General features: G+C 38.5%; 1 protein-coding gene across 1 annotated transcript; it reads right to left on the bottom strand.

Annotated features, from left to right (window-relative positions):
* Positions 1-3,206: 3,206 nt before the first annotated feature.
* On the bottom strand, positions 3,207-18,387 carry gata5 (GATA binding protein 5). The gene is made up of 6 exons (XM_059333807.1): positions 17,871-18,387; positions 11,590-11,759; positions 9,001-9,129; positions 6,111-6,195; positions 5,186-5,313; positions 3,207-3,326 (listed from the first exon to the last, which is right to left on the bottom strand). The coding sequence occupies exons 1-6, from the start codon at positions 18,385-18,387 to the stop codon at positions 3,207-3,209; spliced, it is 1,149 nt and encodes a 382-aa protein (XP_059189790.1).
* Positions 18,388-20,000: the final 1,613 nt, after the last annotated feature.

Here is a 20,000-nt window from a genome sequence, read left to right as displayed (position 1 = left end):
TTATAGTTTGGGCGTAGGACGCACAGATGATCCACCAACACCACCAACAGCCTCATTGGCTCCCATATTAAAAACACAGGAAGATTTCTGAAAAAGGGAGATGTAACAGTTTTTTTAGATCGCTCTAACAAAGCTATTTTTTAATTTTTCTTAAAAAAACAAACATATGTAGACGTTCAGGAAGAACTCAGGACGCTCAAAGTGAAGGCGGATCAATGATAGGTATTATGGTTTTGCTAAAAATGCTTTCTGTTCTCTGCTCTTTTGCCTTCCTTTATATTTTTATAATACTATGTATTTTATCATGTTGTATTTATTTCTCCTTTTGTTTTGGGGGTTGTCTCTTTTTTGTGGTTTGTCGTCCATCTTTTAATAACAGACCTCAACATCATGTGAAAATGAACAACCACGTCTATATTGTCTGAATAACATGAAACTAGAGCAAATATGATTCAGTTTATATTTGTTCATGAGAAACATGCTGACTGAGGATGTTTGTGAGTCCAATGAACAAAATATGAATCAGTTTATTAACCTGGACAGATTAGAGAGTTATTAACAACATTATAATGATAAAATCCACTTACATATTGACACAATACAAACAATAAAAATAGATTATGTTTACAATCATTTCACACATTTTGTTGTGCCCTCAATTTTTAAAAAATGAAGAATTGAGTCATTGCACTCATTAATGCCAAATATTAAAGCAGTAAAACATCTGATATGTAGTCATGAATTAAAACTACGCTTCTGATTTTCAAATGAATCATACAAGAAGCAGTTTATGTCTTTTAAAGCACACACAGTGTCAGTTTGATAGAGGCAGAGAGTCTTTAACTGCTTCAACTCTCCTTATCTCAACATAAATAATGTGCCTGTAAAAGTTAATCATCTACACGTCTGTAATGACACCATCAACAGCCATAAAAAAGGTTTTTCTGCTTTTCTTTCTGCACTGACAATAACATGCTGCGACTGCCCGCATTATCTTCCTCATAACATCACAGAAAACAACAACAACAACAACAAGCAACACAAACATAATGAGACTACACTGATAAAAAAGGTGTTTAGTCTAAAACCAGATCAAACAGTAAATCTGAGGGAAATGATCTTGCTGCATGGACAGATAATTTACCTTGACAAGATTTATTAAATTAAGATTATTAAATCTAGAAATAAGCATGTTGAACACTTAGAATAATAAATTAACTCTTAAAACCAGATAAAGTAAAGCTGCCAGCAGTGATGAACTGGCCCGAGCAGAGTGACCTGATGATTATTTGGTTCTTACCAAGATAAAAAAAAACTTTAGATTTAGAAGTGTTAGATCATTTATCTTGTTTTAAGAGTTAATTTCTTATTTTAAGTGTTAAACATGCTTATTTCTAGATTTAATAATCTTAATTTAATAAATCTTGTCAAGGTAAATTATCTGTCCATGCAGCAAGATCATTTCCCTCAGATTTACTGTTTGATCTGGTTTTTAGACCTTTTTATCAGTGTAGAATCATCCAGTGGCGGACTCAGACTGTTTGAAGGGTGAAAATATAAAAAGGGTCCATTCTGCACAACACCATCAACAACAAGCTCTGATGCTTCATGTTTGATGAAATAGTCCTCTTCCTTGATTATAATCAGCAATAAGTTAAAGGAGATCCAGATCATAATTAATGAAACGGTTCTGAACCAAACAGAACATCTAGACCAGGGCTCAGCAACCTTTACTAACTAAAGAGCCATTGCTGCTCAAAAAGAGAGAAAACATGTTGGAATGGAGCCACAAACCTTATTTTGAGCTTTGCAATTAAGATGAAACATCCTACTAAGTCTGAATTAGTCTACAAACATTACTAATAGGTCATAATGAGCATTTATTAATATTTTTTCAGTGCAAATGTGGAATGGAAAGCTAGCCTCGTTATGGAAAACTCAACTTCACTTGAAGTTGGCAAAATGTAGAGGTTAAGGTGCCGGCTGTAGACTTTTGTAAGCTATATTACACAATTTAGTTGACTAAAAAAACTTTTCTTTTAAATATAATAAAATGATAATGTATACAAGCTATACATTTTTACAAACGAAGAATACAAATAGCTTTGGGCCTACACCAATGAAAATAAAACTGTTGTCACGGCCCCAGGGAGCCGCTGCAGACGGCCTGAAGGGCCACATTTGGCCCCGGAGCCTCAGGTTGCTGACGCCCTATTGGGCAGCCAATAAGGCACTTCCTCTGGTTTTCACCATCTCGAGGCACTTTAGCAACACTTTTCAACCACGGAGGCACCAGACGAATATAGATAGAAGGACACTAGAAGGACAATAGAAGGACACTAGAAGGACACTAGAAGGACTCTCATTAAGGCACATTATCAAGGGTTTTTTTGCAGTAGAGGGCACATCATCATCATTTATTGTATGAAGAGGAACCCGAGAAGGCACCCAATCATTTCTGCACGTGTAAAGGGCAGCCAATAAGGCACTTCCTCTCGTTTTCACCATCTAGAGGCACTTTAAGCGCTTTTTCAACCATGGAGGCCTGAGGATCCTGAGGATCCTGAGGGTCCTGAGGGTCCTGAGTCCGCCACTGCAGTCATCAGTTGTTGCTGCTTCCTGTATCCATGTCTGCTTATATTCCACTTCATTGTCTTTGCAGTTGTGCATTTTGCTAAAATGAAGATTTGTTTTCATGATGGGTAGTTGTTGTTGTTGTTGTTGTTGTTGTTGTTGGACTGAGGAGGTGTGGTTTGTTGTGGTTTGTTGGGTGTGGTTTGGTGGAGCCAGGCTCAGAGTCTAGTCCTAGTCCAGGTGTGTTCTCTGCTCTGGATCAGCTGTGGAGTTATTCCTTAGCCCAGCTCTCCTGAGTCCTTGTGAAGCTGGAGTAGGTCCAGGTCTAGAACCAGGTCCAGGTACTGGTCCAGGTCTAGAACCAAGTCCAGGTCCAGGTCCAGAACCAGGTCCAGGTCCAGAACCAGGTCCAGGTCCAGGTCCAGGTCCAGAACCAGTGCTGCTTATCTAGATAGATCCAACAGTCCTCCACAGCTCCAGGTGGAGAGGATGAGTTGAGGATGGAGGGATGACCACAGCGAGGTGTTTCTGGTGTTTCTGGTCCTGGTCCTGGTCCTGGTGGTCCTGGTCCTGGTCCAGGTGGTCCTGGTCCTGGTCCAGGTGGTCCTGGTCCTGGTCCTGGTCCTGGCTGCTCAGGCTTGAGACAGAGCGCACCAGGAGTTCTGGGGGGCCATGGAGGAGGGGGTGAAGGGATAATCCTCATATTTAATATCAACGTGGTCTGGAACTGTGCTGTCCAGCTGAGACGCTGTCTGCAGGGAGAAAAGAGACATTTAGTCCATAAATAATCATTCATTACCATTAACCGTTTATCCGCAATCGGGTCGCGGGGGCTGGAGCCGATCCCAGCTGCCATTGGGCGAGAGGCGGGGTCCACCCTGGACAGGACGCCAGACTATCGCAGGGCTGACACATAGAGACAGACAATCACACTCTCATTCACTCCTATGGGCAATTTAGGGTCACCAATTAAACCTAAGTGCATGTCTTTGGACTGTGGGAGGAAGCCGGAGAACACGGTGAGAACCCACGCTGACACGGGGAGAACATGAGAACTCCACACAGAAGAGCCGCAGGCGGGAGGCGAACCGGCGACCCTCTAGCTGTGAGGCAAGAGCGCTAACCACTACACCACCGTGTAAATAATAAATAATAATTAATAATTAATAATAAATAATCATTAATGTGTTAAAAGGGAACATATCAGTCACATGGATCATAGATGTGGTGAAGGTGCTCATGAAAGAAGGAACTCTGGGACTGATCAGATCTTCGTAGTTGTAAATGTAACAAATAATACGAGTGAAGCTCATAAAGTTGAATTAATTGTATGCATTTTATCCATTTTTCAGAATATGTACACTGTATATGACCTATTATTGGAGTTAGTGCTCAAACTGTATAACGTTGACGAAACTTTTTCTAAAGTCTGAAAAGATTAGCCTGATGATGTCACTGGGGATATCTTGGGTTTGTAGAGTTTGTAGAGTTTATAGAGTTTGTAGTGTTTATAGAGTTTATAGAGTTTGTAGTGTTTATAGAGTTTATAGTGTTTGTAGAGTTTGTAGAGTTGTAGTGTTTAGTGTTTGTAGAGTTTGTAGAGTTTATAGAGTTTATAGAGTTTGTAGAGTTTGTAGGGTTTATAGAGTTTGTAGAGTTTATAGAGTTTATAGAGTTTATAGAGTTTGTAGAGTTTGTAGAGTTTATAGAGTTCATAGAGTTCATAGAGTCTGTAGTGTTTGTAGAGTTCATAGAGTCTGTAGAGTCTGTAGAGTTTGTAGAGTTTATAGAGTTTGTAGAGTTTATAGAGTTTGTAGAGTTTATAGAGTTTATAGAGTTTGTAGAGTTTATAGAGTTTATAGAGTTTGTAGAGTTTATAGAGTTTATAGAGTTTGTAGAGTTTGTAGAGTTTGTAGAGTTTATAGAGTTTGTAGAGTTTGTAGAGTTTATAGAGTTTGTAGAGTTTATAGAGTTTGTACAGTTTATAGAGTTTGTAGAGTTTGTAGTGTTTGTAGAGTTTGTAGAGTTTGTAGTGTTTGTAGAGTTTATAGAGTTTGTAGAGTTTATAATGTTTGTAGAGTTTATAGAGTTTATAGAGTTTGTAGAGTTTATAGAAATTGTAGAGTTTATAGAGTTTATAATGTTTGTAGAGTTTGTAGAGTTTATAGAGTTTATAGAGTTTGTAGAGTTTGTAGAGTTTGTGGAGTTTGTAAAGTTTATAGAGTTTATAGAGTTTGTAGAGTTTGTAGAGTCTGTAGAGTTTGTAGAGTTTATAGAGTCTGTAGTGTTCGGCCATCGACCAATAGAAAGCTGTCTTGACTTGGCTGACCATGGAGGAAACAGAGAACTAGAGATCCAGACTAGAAGAACCTCCTGGAGCTGATCAGCTGTGATGAACTATGAACTTTTATCTGAGCTGCTGAGTATCAACAGCTCCTAAAGGAGGAACGGCTGTTAGGAGACTGTGGAGTTAATAAGAACTCAGCTGGTCTGTGGGATAAATCCTGGGAGTTATTGTTTGTGTTTTTCACCATTATGAATTGAATTAGTGACATAAATAAACTTCCTATGATACTCTAATGCATTGAGATGCACCTGTGATGAGGTTTACCTGAGTGGCGGAGGTGACGGTCTGCCCAGCGAAGGGGGACGGGGCCATGCTGGGTTCACTCTTTATGGTGGAGGCGTGTTCTGAGATGGACTGGGAGGTCTGGGAGCTGGTCTCAGAGCTGATGGATCCTAAAGGAAACAGTCAAATACATCCTCACATTTTATGATAATATATTCAGACACTTTTCAGAATGGTTTGTGCTTTTTAATTTAATTTGTGAGCACTTTTATAAGCTTCCTTCTTCACCTTCTTTCCATTTATTGGATCTACACTATAGATAATCTCTGTGAAATCTCCAGTTATTTACTGTATTATTATTTACAGTTCATCACTGTGTTTTAATTTTACAGTATAGTGCTCTATAATTTACAATAAAAAGCAGTCCTCGTGACAAAATTACAGTAGTTAAATCATTACTGTAGAAAAAACAAAGTAGACAATATGAAAAGGAAAGTAGACTACTGTATTTTTACATTTTTATCATAATTTTGATCAGAATCAGTCCGATACAAATGCTGTTTAAATAATTAACGTGAACGTAAAGTGTTGAATATAAAACACAGCATGGAAATCAATTGTAAAACAGTAAATGTATTAACATTATTTTCTTTAGCGTATAGAGTAATTACTTGCAATCGCTAGTTATTTCTATAAAAAATAATGATGAAACTTTTATCAAACTAACAGCATTGTTTACTGTGCCGTATTATCATATACAGTACCATTAAAAATCACAATGTTTAACTGTTTTTTTTATTCTTACTATAAAGAAACCAGTACTGTAAATAAAACTAAAATCACAGTGTTTGTTTTTTATTTTACAGTATAAAAAACAGTACTGTATATAAATATACAGTAGTTCTACTGTAAGTAATAATGACAGTAAGTTACTTGTTAATTGCTGCCAATAAGTGTAACAGTGTACCTATGGCTGATTTATTCTTGGCCATCTTGGGTTTGCGTTTTCTGGTCTGAATGCTCTCCTTCTTCATGGCCAAAGGTCTGGGCACCTGCAGGGAAACAGAGGAACATATTAGTGGGTGGAGCTCCAGTCTCTGACCAACCAGAGGCCTCGTTGTCATGGCAACCAGCTCCCTCCCACGCCGCCGCCCTGATAACAACGGCCACGACGCCCTGGGAAGCTTTACTCTGCAAATAATACACTGCTCCGGCTGTAGCAGGAGTTTGATAAAGGAGCTGTTCTATGAGGTTGAGTCTTATTTTCTGTTCTGGTCTTGTTATTTCCTGTTTTATTTTGAAATAGTAACTCTCCTCTGGGGTCACTTCCGGGTTCCCCGTGTGTCATCTGTCTGATTGTCTCCCTCAATCACTGATTGTGTTCACCTGGTGCTCCCTTCCCTCCATGTGTTCCAATAGTTTGTGTTCACCTGGTGCTCCCTTCCCTCCATGTGTTCCAATAGTCTGTGTTCACCTGGTGCTCCCTTCCCTCCATGTGTTCCAATAGTTCACCTGGTGCTCCCTTCCCTCCATGTGTTCCAATAGTCTGTGTTCACCTGGTGCTCCCTTCCCTCCATGTGTTCCAATAGTTCACCTGGTGCTCCCTTCCCTCCATGTGTTCCAATAGTCTGTTCACCTGGTGCTCCCTTCCCTCCATGTGTTCCAATAGTTCACCTGGTGCTCCCTTCCCTCCATGTGTTCAATAGTCTGTTCACCTGGTGCTCCCTTCCCTCCATGTGTTCCAATAGTCTGTTCACCTGGTGCTCCCTTCCCTCCATGTGTTCCAATAGTCTGTTCACCTGGTGCTCCCTTCCCTCCATGTGTTCCAATAGTCTGTTCACCTGGTGCTCCCTTCCCTCCATGTGTTCCAATAGTCTGTGTTCACCTGGTGCTCCCTTCCCTCCATGTGTTCAATAGTTCACCTGGTGCTCCCTTCCCTCCATGTGTTCCAATAGTCTGTTCACCTGGTGCTCCCTTCCCTCCATGTGTTCCAATAGTCTGTTCACCTGGTGCTCCCTTCCCTCCATGTGTTCAATAGTCTGTTCACCTGGTGCTCCCTTCCCTCCATGTGTTCCAATAGTCTGTTCACCTGGTGCTCCCTTCCCTCCATGTGTTCCAATAGTCTGTTCACCTGGTGCTCCCTTCCCTCCATGTGTTCCAATAGTCTGTTCACCTGGTGCTCCCTTCCCTCCATGTGTTCCAATAGTCTGTGTTCACCTGGTGCTCCCTTCCCTCCATGTGTTCCAATAGTCTGTGTTCACCTGGTGCTCCCTTCCCTCCATGTGTTCAATAGTCTGTGTTCACCTGGTGCTCCCTTCCCTCCATGTGTTCAATAGTCTGTTCACCTGGTGCTCCCTTCCCTCCATGTGTTCCAATAGTCTGTGTTCACCTGGTGCTCCCTTCCCTCCATGTGTTCAATAGTCTGTTCACCTGGTGCTCCCTTCCCTCCATGTGTTCCAATAGTCTGTGTTTCCTTGTCTTGGTCCAGTGTGTTTCCAGCCAGTTATCTCCTTCTTGCCACAGCTTGTCTTGTTTTCACCTTTTTGGAACTTGCTATTCCTCGCACTTTTGTTTCTAGGAGTTTTTATTTAATTGTTGAGAGTTTAGTAAGTATTCCCCTCCTCTTAGATTAGGATTTATTTAATTCACTTTTTAAGTGTAGATAGGTTCCGTGTTGTTCCTCCTCTGGAGAGACTTTTCTTTGTGAGGTTCTCAGCTCTGATTCAGGAGTTTTATAGCTCTTTTCTTTCACTCTGTGAGGATTATCTCCACTGTATTTATTGAATAAAGAAACTTTAAGTCAGGGGTCTAAAAACTCAAATTACCTGGGGGCCGCTGGAGGCAGTATAAAAATGACCAAAAAAAATACACAGAATTACCAAAAAAAGACACAAAATTACTAAAAAAAGACACAAAATTATTTGAAAAAAAGACACAACATGACCCAAAAAGACACAAAATGACAGAAAAAACTAAATTATTTTAAACAGACACAAAATTACCAAAAAAAGACAGAATTACCAAAAAAGACACAAAAGTATTTAAAAAAGACATAAAATTATAAAAAAGACAAAATTATTGAAAAAGGACTCAAAATTATAAAAAAGACAAAATTACCAAAAAACCCCACAAAATTACTAAAAACATTAATTGAAGGTGTAAAGTGCCATTCATATAAAACTCACATTAAACTTTCATATCAAGGTGGGGGCCACAAAATATTGTCACTAGGGCAACAATTGGCCTGCGGGCCGCCAGTTTGAGACCCCTGCTTTAAGTTCTCCTGCTCTGAGTGCTGACAGCTGTTCTATGAAGCCTGGGCTCCACTAGGACCAGGTGAGGTTTAGGAGGACCTACCCCGGGATGTCCCTGGTGAGGTTTAGGAGGACCTACCCCGGGATGTCCCCGGTGAGGTTTAGGAGGACCTACCCCGGGGGGGATGTCCCCGGTGAGGTTTAGGAGGACCTACCCCGGGATGTCCCAGGTGAGGTTTAAGAGGACCTACCCCAGGGGGGATGTCCCCGGTGAGGTTTAGGAGGACCTACCGCGGGATGTCCCCGGTGAGGTTTAAGAGGACCTACCCCAGGGGGGATGTCCCCGGTGAGGTTTAGGAGGACCTACCCCGGGGGGGATGTCCCCGGTGAGGTTTAGGAGGACCTACCCCGGGGGGGATGTCCCCGGTGAGGTTTAGGAGGACCTACCCCGGGGGGGATGTCCCCGTCGAGGTTTAGGAGGACCTACCCCGGGGGGGATGTCCCCGGTGAGGTTTAGGAGGACCTACCGCGGGATGTCCCCGGTGAGGTTTAGGAGGACCTACCCCGGGGGGGATGTCCCCGGTGAGGTTTAGGAGGACCTACCCCGTGCAGCTTCATGTAGAGGCCACAGGCGTTGCAGACCGGCTCGCCCTCGGCGCTGCGTCTCCACAGCGTGGTGGTGCTGGTGTGGCAGTTGGTGCAGCAGAGTCCGGCCCGCCGGGACGTGGTCTGCTGCAGGAGGACAGGAAACAGGAAACAGGTTGGTGTGTTACAGGACAGACACACACACGGCAGAAAGGTGTTTAAAAACAGTAAATCTGAGGGAAATGATCTCTGCATGGACAGATAATTTACTTTATTAAATCGTTCTTGAGCTGTTGTCTGTTTTCCTTCTGTTTGAATATTTTACTGGAGATTTGAAATGTTTTTTAATACGAAAGCTCAAAGTTTCAGCTCTGATTTCAGATCACAATGTTTTTCTTACACTTATGAATAAACATATTTTATTTATTTGTCCTGGAAATCTGGCAATTTAAAAAAAAAATCAAATACTAAAACTTAACTTAAGTTAATATCTGTGGCAGCAAGTTTCAGCCCAGAAAATAAAAATACAATAAAAAATCCTTGTAATTTTAACTTGACTTGACATTCTGAGTCAAAATAATGAGGTTAAATCTAGAAATAAGCATGTTGAACACTTAAAATAAGAAATTAACTCTTAAAACAAGATAAATGATCTAACACTTCTAAATCTAAAGTTTTTTTTTTATCTTGGTAAGAACCAAATAATCATCAGGTCACTCTGCTCGGGCCAGTTCATCACTGCTGGCAGCTTTACTTTATCTGGTTTTAAGAGTTCATTCCTCATTTTAAGTGTTCAACATGCTTATTTCTAGATTTAATAATCTTAATTTAATAAATCTTGTCAAGGTAAATTATCTGTCCCTGCAGCGAGATCATTTCCCTCAGATTTACTGTTTTTATGTTGTTTTTAGACCTTTTTTTCCGTCTAGTTTCACGTCTTTGTCTCGTTGAACCTCTACAGTGTGAGAACTCCTCCCTGAACTTCCAGAATGAATTGCAGGATGCCAGTAAAACAATGATGAATTATCCCTCCACATGCTAAAATTCTAATAATTCATGAGTTGGACAACCTTTACAGACATATTATTATTTATTATTATGTTTGTCTCACACCTGGGTGCCACTAACATCAGCAGAGAGTCACGTAGCCTCGGCTAAAACCGTCCAAGGTTAAGGTCGCTGCAGACAAATAAAACCCTGAGAACCAACCACCAGCCGGAGGACGGAGACGTAACGCGGCTCTGACAGGACAGATCCTGGAGAAGCCTTGACCCGGCCCTCTGCACCAACACAACACTTTATTTTACTAAATAAAGACTCTCTAACTGCTCTGACCTCAGTGGTGGCAGCTACACTGTAAAAAATATTCTAGAAATTACAGTAAAACACTGTCGAAATGCTTGAGAAATAAGGTGTAAAATAAAAAAGCACATCACCATAATAGACACTTTTAAATATTGTAAATCAACTCCTCCTCAGTGGTCTAAAAGGACCCCATGACATCAGACTGGTTTTAGGACGTGTGGAAAAAAAATGAACAACCACTTTTTTTCACTTTTTAAGGCAACTCATGACCAACACACTGATATAGAATTTTCATCTTTTTTTCATTATCATTGGTCAATTTTAGTCAAATATGCAAAATGAGGCCTCAATTCAAGAGAGAAAAAGTAATAAAACCTGAATATTTTTTTCAATAGTGAAATAATAATTTCTTGATGGGAATGAACAGAGTAGATTATGTCAACTTTTAGTGAAACTTATTCAAAAATGAACAATGTTTTCAAAACATGTCAGCAAAAAAAAGGAAAAAGATCAAACCTGAGATCAAAAAAGATTACAATCAATGACATCAGACTGGTGTTAGGACATGTAGAAAAAATATGAAAATTAAATATCAATGTGTTGGTCATGAGTTGCCTTGAAAGGTGAAAAAAGTTGGTAGGCCTAATAATTTTTTTCTACATGTCCTAAAACCAGCCGACCCTCTGGTTCCTCTGGTTCCTCAGCCAGGGGCTTGTGAGTAACGATCCACCTCCTATATATATATATATATTTAACTAAAATTGACCGATAATAATGAAAAAAATGTGAAAATAATATGTCATGTGTTGGTCATGAGTTGCCTTAAAAGGTGAATAAAAAGTTGTCTATAATTGTTTTCTCCATGTCCTAAAACCAGTCTGATGTCCTGGGTCCTCTGTGACCTGAGGAGGACCAGGGTCTACAGGGGACCAGGGTCTACAGGGGACCAGGGTCTACAGAGGACCATGGTCTACAGGGGACCAGGGTCTACAGGGGACCAGGGTCTACAGAGGACCATGGTCTACAGGGGACCAGGGTCTACAGGGGACCAGGGTCTACAGGGGACCAGGGTCTACAGAGGACCATGGTCTACAGGGGACCAGGGTCTACAGAGGACCATGGTCTACAGGGGACCAGGGTCTACAGTGGACCAGGGAGGACTAAAGGGTTAAAGGTTAAAGGGTAAAGGTTAAGGGTTAAAGGTTAAAGGTTAAAGGGTTAAAGGTTAAGGGTTAAAGGTTAAAGGTTAAAGGGTTAAAGGTTAAAGGGTTAAAGGGTCAAAGGTTAAAGGTGAAAGGTTACCAGGCGTTTCTGTGGTTTGATGAGCGGCCTGTTGATGCCGTTCATCTTGTGGTAGAGTCCGCAGGCGTTGCAGAGGTAGTGTCCCGTCCCGTCGCGGCGCCACAGCGGCGTCGACACCGAGCCGCAGTTCACGCACTCTCTGCCCTCCGAGGCCAAGTCATCGATCAGGTCTGGACCAGAAAACACTCGTTAGACTAGAACATCAACTCATCTTTAGTTTATCCTTTGTTTACATTTACAATGGTTCACCCAAAACATATTCTTTCCATTAAATAACGCTACAACACAATGAAGAACAAACAGCAACAGATAAAACACATGAAAAAAATTAAAACAGTTATAATAAGAGGCAGAGTTATTGTTATCATAGTTTAGCTATTGTGGTTATCATAGTTTAGTTATTATGGTTATCATAGTTTAGTTATTATGGTTGTCATAGTTTAGTTATTGTTATCATAGTTTAGTTATTGTTGTCATAGTTTAGTTATTGTTGTCATAGTTTAGTTATTATGGTTATCATATTTTAGTTATTGGTTATCATAGTTTAGTTATTGTTGTTATAGTGTAGTTATTGTTATCATAGTTTAGTTATTGTTGTCATAGTTTAGTTATTATGGTTATCATATTTTAGTTATTATCATAGTTTAGTTATTGTTGTCATAGTTTAGTTATTGGTTATCATAGTTTAGTTATTGTTGTTATAGTGTAGTTATTGTTATCATAGTTTAGTTATTGTTATCATAGTGTAGTTATTGTTATCATAGTTTAGTTATTGTTGTCATAGTTTAGTTATTGTTGTTATAGTTTTGTTATTGTTATCATAGTTTAGTTATTGGTTATTATAGTTTAGTTATTGTTATCATAGTTTAGTTATTGTTGTCATAGTTTAGTTATTGTTGTCATAGTTTAGTTATTGTTGTTATAGTTTTGTTATTGTTATCATAGTTAGTTATTGTTTTTATAGTTTAGTTATTGTTGTCATAATGTAGTTATTGTTATCATAGTTCAGTTATTGGTTATCATAGTTTAGTTATTGGTTATCATAGTTCAGTTATTGGTTATCATAGTTCAGTTATTGGTTATCATAGTTCAGTTATTGGTTATCACAGTTTAGTTATTGGTTATAATAGTTTAGTTATTGTTGTCATAGTCCAGTTATTGTTATCATAGTTTAGTTATTGTGGTTATCATAGTTCAGTTATTGGTTTCACTGTAAAAAAAAAAAAAAACCTGTTTAATTTAAGGTCAAATTCCTGCAGCTGTGGTTGCCAGAATTTTTCAGTTTTCTACTAAAAATCAGCAAAAACTGTAATTTAGACTGAGTGCCTTTATTTTTAGGGTGATTGTGTCATTGTGACATTATGGTATTTCTTCATTAATTTTACATGAAAAAACTGTTTGTTTTCTACAGTTTAAACATTTTGTACTATTCCTTGATTTATGGTTATTACAAGCATCTACTACTGTGATATTACATTTTTAATTTTACGCCTTATTTCTGATGTAATGTGACAGTTTTACTGTAATTTCTACAAACATTTTTTACAGTGTATGGTGGCATGTCGCCTGTCAAGACTTTATGAATGAAGAGGAAATTCAGATCGATATGACTGCAAAACTATTCTATATCATCTGTTTCTATTGTGGAATAAACATTTCTTTAACCCTTTGATGTTCAACATATTGACCCCTTCTAATGCACAACATGGGTCCAAATGACCCTCATTCATTTCATGTTATTTAATAAAATACTGTTATTTAATAACGTTTTTGTATTATTACATCAAGTTTACACACATGGGTCAAAAATGGCTCATTCATCCAAATTTGATTTAAAATTAAATGACCTAATACTATAATAATAATAATAATAATAATAATAATTTGTACTTTCCTTAAACAGAATACTTGGACTAATAAATGATAAAAATACATTTATTTCAAAGACGTATAATAGAAACATTCAGCCGTAAATGAGATATCATTAAAAATGGATATGGGTCATTTTTGACCCATGTTGTGCATTAGAAGAGTAGTGACACAAAAAGGGATTTTATCAAAAAATGAATAAAGGAAAACATAAAATTAGGATGTATGATGATCAAAAACAAACTAATTGAGGAAAACCTGGAATACTCAATGATGAAAATAATTTATTGTAAAGATAAAGAACATAAAATCTCTGTGAGGTGACTGTAGACCATGCTGGGCATCAAAGGGTTAAAGTGGGCGTGTCTGGTCTGATGGGGGTCCAGATCAAACCAGAGGAATGAATCACCATGGAGACAGACTGAGGTAGGACTGTTACAGGAGGTTATCAGCCTGAACCATCCAGGACCCCCAACCCCCCAACCTAACCCCCATCAAACCCCCCAACCTGACCCCCAACCCTAAACCCTAACCCCCATTCATCAGATCTGACACACGACGGACTCCCGACATTAATTACCCGAATTCCTAATCCCCCAATTTAGAGACAGAGAGAGAGAGGAGGGGTCCTGAGGGACAGATACACTGTAAAAAAAAAAAAACCTGTTGTTTTTATGGTAAAAACCAGCAGAACTTTACCGTAATAAACACGGTGCAACTTTTTCTAATATTACGGTAAAATGATATTAACACTGTTGATTTCATGTTTCAGATTGACATTTTATTCCATATTTTACTGTATAAATAAAAAGTTTTTCCATCAAAAGAAACGCTGTTCTGCCATATAATTGACAAGAAAATACTTTATAAATACTTTATAAATTAAAGATTTTACCATTAAATATGACAGTATATTTCTGTTAGAGATATGGTGTTTAGTACATTTCAATCCTGATATTTTTGGGGTAATTGTGTCATTGTGACATCATGTTATTTCTGCATTATTTTACATGAAAATGTTATATGTCAACAGCAAAACTGTGTGTTTTCTACAGTTTATGACAGTAAAAGTTAAAGTGTTGTGCTATTCTTAGATTTACGGTAATTAAAAGTCTCCAGTACGGTGATATAGAATTTTTATTTCACGCCCTATTTCTGATGCAATTTGACAGTTTTTTTTACTGTCATTTCTAAACATATTTTTACAGTGTATTTTACCGTATAAATAAAAAGTTTTTCCATGAAAAGAAACGCTGTTCTGCCATATAATTGACCAGAAAATACTTTATAAATGCTGCATAAATTATAGATTTTACCATTAAATATTACAGTATATTTCTGTTAGAGATATGGTGTTTAGTACATTTAACAGTTGGCTTGTATATTTAAAAGCCCTTTGAGGCAAAGCAGTGATTTGTGATTTCGATCTAAATAAATAAAACTGACTTGACTTTATATATATTTCAGTATATTTTTTGTAAACTGTAAAAAATCCTGTTTTGGCTGATTTTTACATGTTACTGAAACTGAATTAACTCATTTATCATTTTCTTTCTTTTACTGTCGTGGTTTAGCAGTTTTTCACCGTAAATCATTTTTTACAGTGTTCAGTCAAATAAATGATTAGTAAAACAACTTAACATAATAATTTGGACATTTAAACACATCCAGACAAGTTCAATTACTGATGTCTGCAATAAACACATCAAACACTTTAGATTCACTGAAGAACCAGTTTATTTTAAACGGTTCGATCCATTAATTCATTAAATCATTAAATCATTAATTTATTAAATCATTAATGTTCCACCAAACTGAACGTCTAATATCTGATTATCGGCTGACATGGAGCTTCAGCTTTCATATGTTTTAGGTGACAAAAATACTAATATATGTCTGTACTATAACGATGAAGCACTCATCATAATAACTCTTTATTATTTCATGTTTCTGGTAGAAACATGCAGCTTTCCCTTCACAAAGATTCTGATTAGAAGTCAGACATAATTAAAATGAAGCGTTCTTGGTGTTAAATCTTTAAATCTCTCTCCTCGTTTCTTCAGAACATTTATGTCTAAATGCTCATGACTAAAAATATAAATATATTTTAACTGTTACAACTATTACTGTTGTTTCTTCTCCTGCTTGTATTTATGTATAATATGACATATATTTATATAGGGCGACACACATATATAGCCTATTATTTTATATTTATTTATTATATCTATTTAATTTATGTACATAAATAAAAACGGCTACTGATTCTTTTCCTGCTTGTGTCATATATATATGCTATATATTACAGTAAAACTGTCAAAATACATCAGAAATAGGGCGTAAAATTAAAAATTGTATATCACCGTAGTAGACACTTTTAATCACCGTAAATCAAAGAATCGCATAAAACTGTCATAAACTGTAAAAACAAACAGTTTTACCGTAAAAATATAACATTTAGATGTAAAGTTAATGGAGAAATATCATGATGTGTGAATGAATGATACAATTACCCTAAAAATAACGGGAATATTCAGTCTGTGAGAGAAATATATCCTATTATTTTCTTTTTCTATTTGTTTAGACATTGAGAAAAAACATCTATAATTGAATTCCCCTTGAGTGAAATGAAAAGATGAATATGAATATAATGAGAATAAAGATTTTCTGGTTCCTGACGTGTTTGGCTGCTATTATTACTTCAAGATGTTAAATCTGATTTATGATGTTAAATTTAAATGTATAATAATATTGAGTGATATTCAGAAGCAGTTACTGTAATAAATGAGATTAAAGTGAGACTGTTGAACCATCAGACAGAAATAATTGATCAGCGGATCAATAACATGTGATCAGACTCATTAACAGGTGAGAAGAGCTCTGATTGTTGTTCTCTTTGTGGATTCAACAACAACAACAATAACAACAACAACATGTTGTGTTGCTGCCGGATTCATTAACACATTAAAGGCTGTTTATCGGTTTGTGTATTGATCCTTTAGAGACTCTGAATCAATCACGTGGAGCTCTGCACTGTAAAAAATAAAAAATAAAAAATAAAAAATGTTTCATTTACAGTCAAATCAGCTGTTGTCGCCAGAACTTCACCGTAAATATGTAAATGTAAATATCAGCAAAAACTGTAATTTATACTGAATAATCCCGATATTTTTAGGATAATTGTGTCATTCAGGTATTTCTACATTAATTGTACATGAAAATGTTATATTTTTATGGTAAAACTGTGTTTTCTACAGTTTATGACAGCAGAATTTAAAGTTTTATGCTATTCTTTGATTTACGGTAATTAAAAGTGTCTATTACGGTGATATATATATATATATATATATATATATATACAATGTTTAATTTTACGATCTATTTCTGATGTATTTGACAGTTTAACTGTAATTTCTACAAACATTTTTTTTTCTCAGAGTCTCATCTCGACCTCTCTGTCTCCAAACAACAACCAACAATAAGTCAATAAATATCCAAAAGTCCAAAGTCCAAACAGGATTTTGCGTTTTTTTAATATGTGAAATCTCTTAAATGAGAGCAAAGATCAAACTTAATGTTCACAGTATGATTATAAGATTTAATATTTTAATAACAGACTCAGCTGCTGTTTAAACCTGATGTTTTCATACATAAAATGTGCTCTACTGATATCGGCTCATGTTTTATGTCTCTTTTTCTTTCAGAATAATAATAATAATAATAATACATTTCACGGTTGATTTCAGTATTTTAAATTAATTTAAATGGTCAACATGTAAAAAACAAACTATAAACCCGATTCCAGAGTAGCTGGGAAATAAAATCACAATGAGTCTCTATGGACTGTTAATAATAATAATAATAATAATAATAATAACAATAACAATAACAATAATAATAATAATAATAATAATAATAATAATATATAATAACCTGTTTAATTTACGGTAAAATACCGGCAGCTGTGGTTGCCAGAACTTATCCGTAAAAAATGCAGTAAAACCCATTTAAATGTAAATATCAGCAAAACCTGTAATTTATACTGAATATTCCCGTTATTTTTTAGGGTAATTGTGTCATTCATTCACACATCATGGTATTCATCCATTCATTTTACATGAAAATATTATTTTTTTACAGCAGAACTGTGTGTTTCCTTCAGTTTATGACAGTAAAAGTAAAAGTTTTGTGCTATTCTTTGATTTACGGTAATTAAAAGTGTCTAATACTGTGATATACAGGCCTCATTTTTCATTTTATGACCTATTTCTGACGTAATTTGACATTTCTTGACTGTAATTTCTTAACTTATTTATTATTATTTTTTACAGTATACTGGACATATTGAATTCATCGCTACTGTTGGTTCTAGTTTATAGTATAGTATATTTATAGTGTTCCGGCCTGCTCACCCAGACTGGACCTCCTCCCGGACAGGCCTCCGTGGCGGCCCTGCAGGCTGATCACGCCGCTCTCGAAGGGCCCCGGGGTCCAGGAGGACGTGGCCATCTCGGGGCTCATGTAGGCGGAGTAGGGCCCGGAGGAGTAGGAGCCCCCCACGGAGCGCACCAGGGCGCCTCCGTACTGCTCCGCGGCCCGGGAGCTGTTCCCGAGGACCAGCGGGCTCTGGTAGGCCGGCTCCCGGCCCGGGGCCCCGCCGCCCGGCGGGCTGTGGGAGTAGAAGCCGTGCGGAGGGTGCGGGCTGCTGGGGGAGAAGCAGGAACTGTCCCCGGAGGTCTGGGGCCAGCCGTGGGGCCCGCCCAGCCCGGGGCTCTGGTGGGCCGAGTCGCAGGTCTGCAGGTAGGGCAGCATGGCCGGGACCCGGGGGGTCGGCACGTAGACCGGGGAGCTGGCCGCCGGGTGCAGGTAGGTCCCGGGGTCGTGGTGGTACGGGGACCCGCTGGAGGACAGGGACAGACTCTGGTACATCTTACTGGTCCCACTGGTCCCGGTCCTCTGGAGATAGTCCTGTCCCCCTTCTGACAGAGAAACCACTGAGGAACTCCTGGAATAATCAGAGAGAGTTTCAATAAAACAGATTAAAGATTCACTTTTATAATAATTCATTAATATCATTTCATCAAGTTTTATTGTGTGAAAAACAACAATCTCATTCTTTCTGTGGTTTGATTTTGTTGTTGTCAGTTTATTTTATTTGATGTGTTTTATTTCTGTTGTACAGCATCTTGTAACTCGTTTTTTTTAAAGGTGCTATATAAATAAAGTTATTATTATTAATAATAATATTATTAAATAAAAACATATTTGGTAGAACTGAATGAACAGTCACATGTAAAATAAAGTGTAATCCTGTTTCTCTGTGACTGACATGGAACGGATTAAATTATGTTATAATAATAATAATAATAATAATAATAATAATAATAATAATAATAATAATAATAATAATGTGTCCCTGCAGGTATCAGAGACCTCCTGCAGCCCCGCAGAGTCTCATTAAATCATTATATCATTAAATCATTAAATCAGAAGGGAAACCACATCAAACACAGCAGATAGCTTCAATATCCAGCAGGAATATTTTCTATCAATAGTCAGATTATGATAATAATAATAATAATAATAACTCTGGTTTAATAAGAGGAACAGCTCTCAGTGTTTATCTCACCAGATAAGGAGGCCCGAGATAAAGAGTCCGCTCCTCGAGAGTCCAGGACTCAGAGCAGCGGGACAGACTTAGTTACAGACAGACAGACAGACAAGCAGACAGACAGGAGGACAGACAGACAGACAGACAGACAGACAGGAGGACAGACAGGATGGGATAGCGGAGCGTCTCCAAATAGTTTGACGCGTAAAGTTTAACCGTCTCCAAATAGTTTAACGCACCGATCGGAGCTGATGGAGGTTTTTGGTCCAGGGGGACAGACAGACAGACAGACAAACAGACAGGAGGACAGACAGACAGACAGGAGGACAGACAGACAGACAGACAGACAGGCAGGAGGGGACAGAGACAGGAGGGGACAGCGCGCAGCGGAACGTCTCCAAATAGTTTGACGCGTAAAGTTTTGCGCACCGATCGGAGCTGATGGAGGTTTTCCAGGGGGACAGCAGAGAGTCCAGGGGGACAGCAGAGAGTCCAGGGGGACAGCAGAGAGTCCAGGAGGACAGCAGAGAGTCCAGGGGGGACAGCAGAGAGTCCAGGGGGACAGCAGAGAGTCCAGGGGGGACAGCAGAGAGTCCAGGAGGACAGCAGAGAGTCCAGGGGGACAGCAGAGAGTCCAGGGGGGACAGCAGAGAGTCCAGGGGGGACAGCAGAGAGTCCAGGAGGACAGCAGAGAGTCCAGGAGGACAGCAGAGTCTCTTCCTACCGGAGGATCTCCAGATGTTCCTGCGCTGATAAGTGCTGATATGAGACTGATCCTGTTCGCTCCTACAGGAAAATATGTAGCGAGAGAAACACGTGACGAGGTCCGCCGCTCCGAGGTAGGAGGAGGAGGAGGAGGAGGAGGAGGAGAGGAGAGGAGAGGGACTAGACCTGAGACCTGAGGGTCTAGACTTGAGGGGTGCAAGAGTAG

Source organism: Centropristis striata, chromosome 5 (genome assembly GCF_030273125.1).
Source record: "Centropristis striata isolate RG_2023a ecotype Rhode Island chromosome 5, C.striata_1.0, whole genome shotgun sequence".
NCBI lineage: Eukaryota > Metazoa > Chordata > Actinopteri > Perciformes > Serranidae > Centropristis > Centropristis striata.
Note: the sequence above shows the minus strand (reverse complement) of the source record. Positions and strands in the feature narration are given on the sequence as shown.

What these genes read in the sequence shown, in the direction of transcription:
- gata5 (XM_059333807.1), bottom strand. Translation starts at nt 18,387, where the DNA reads ATGTACCAGAGTCTGTCCCTGTCCTCCAGCGGGTCCCCGTACCACCAC. An exon ending in TCAAACCACAGAAACGCCTG is followed by an intron (nt 9,130 to 11,589) that starts GTAACCTTTCAC and finishes GTCCTCCTGCAG; the next exon opens with CAGACCACGTCCCGGCGGGC. An exon ending in CAAGAATAAATCAGCCATAG is followed by an intron (nt 5,314 to 6,110) that starts GTACACTGTTAC and finishes TGTTTCCTTTAG; the next exon opens with GATCCATCAGCTCTGAGACC.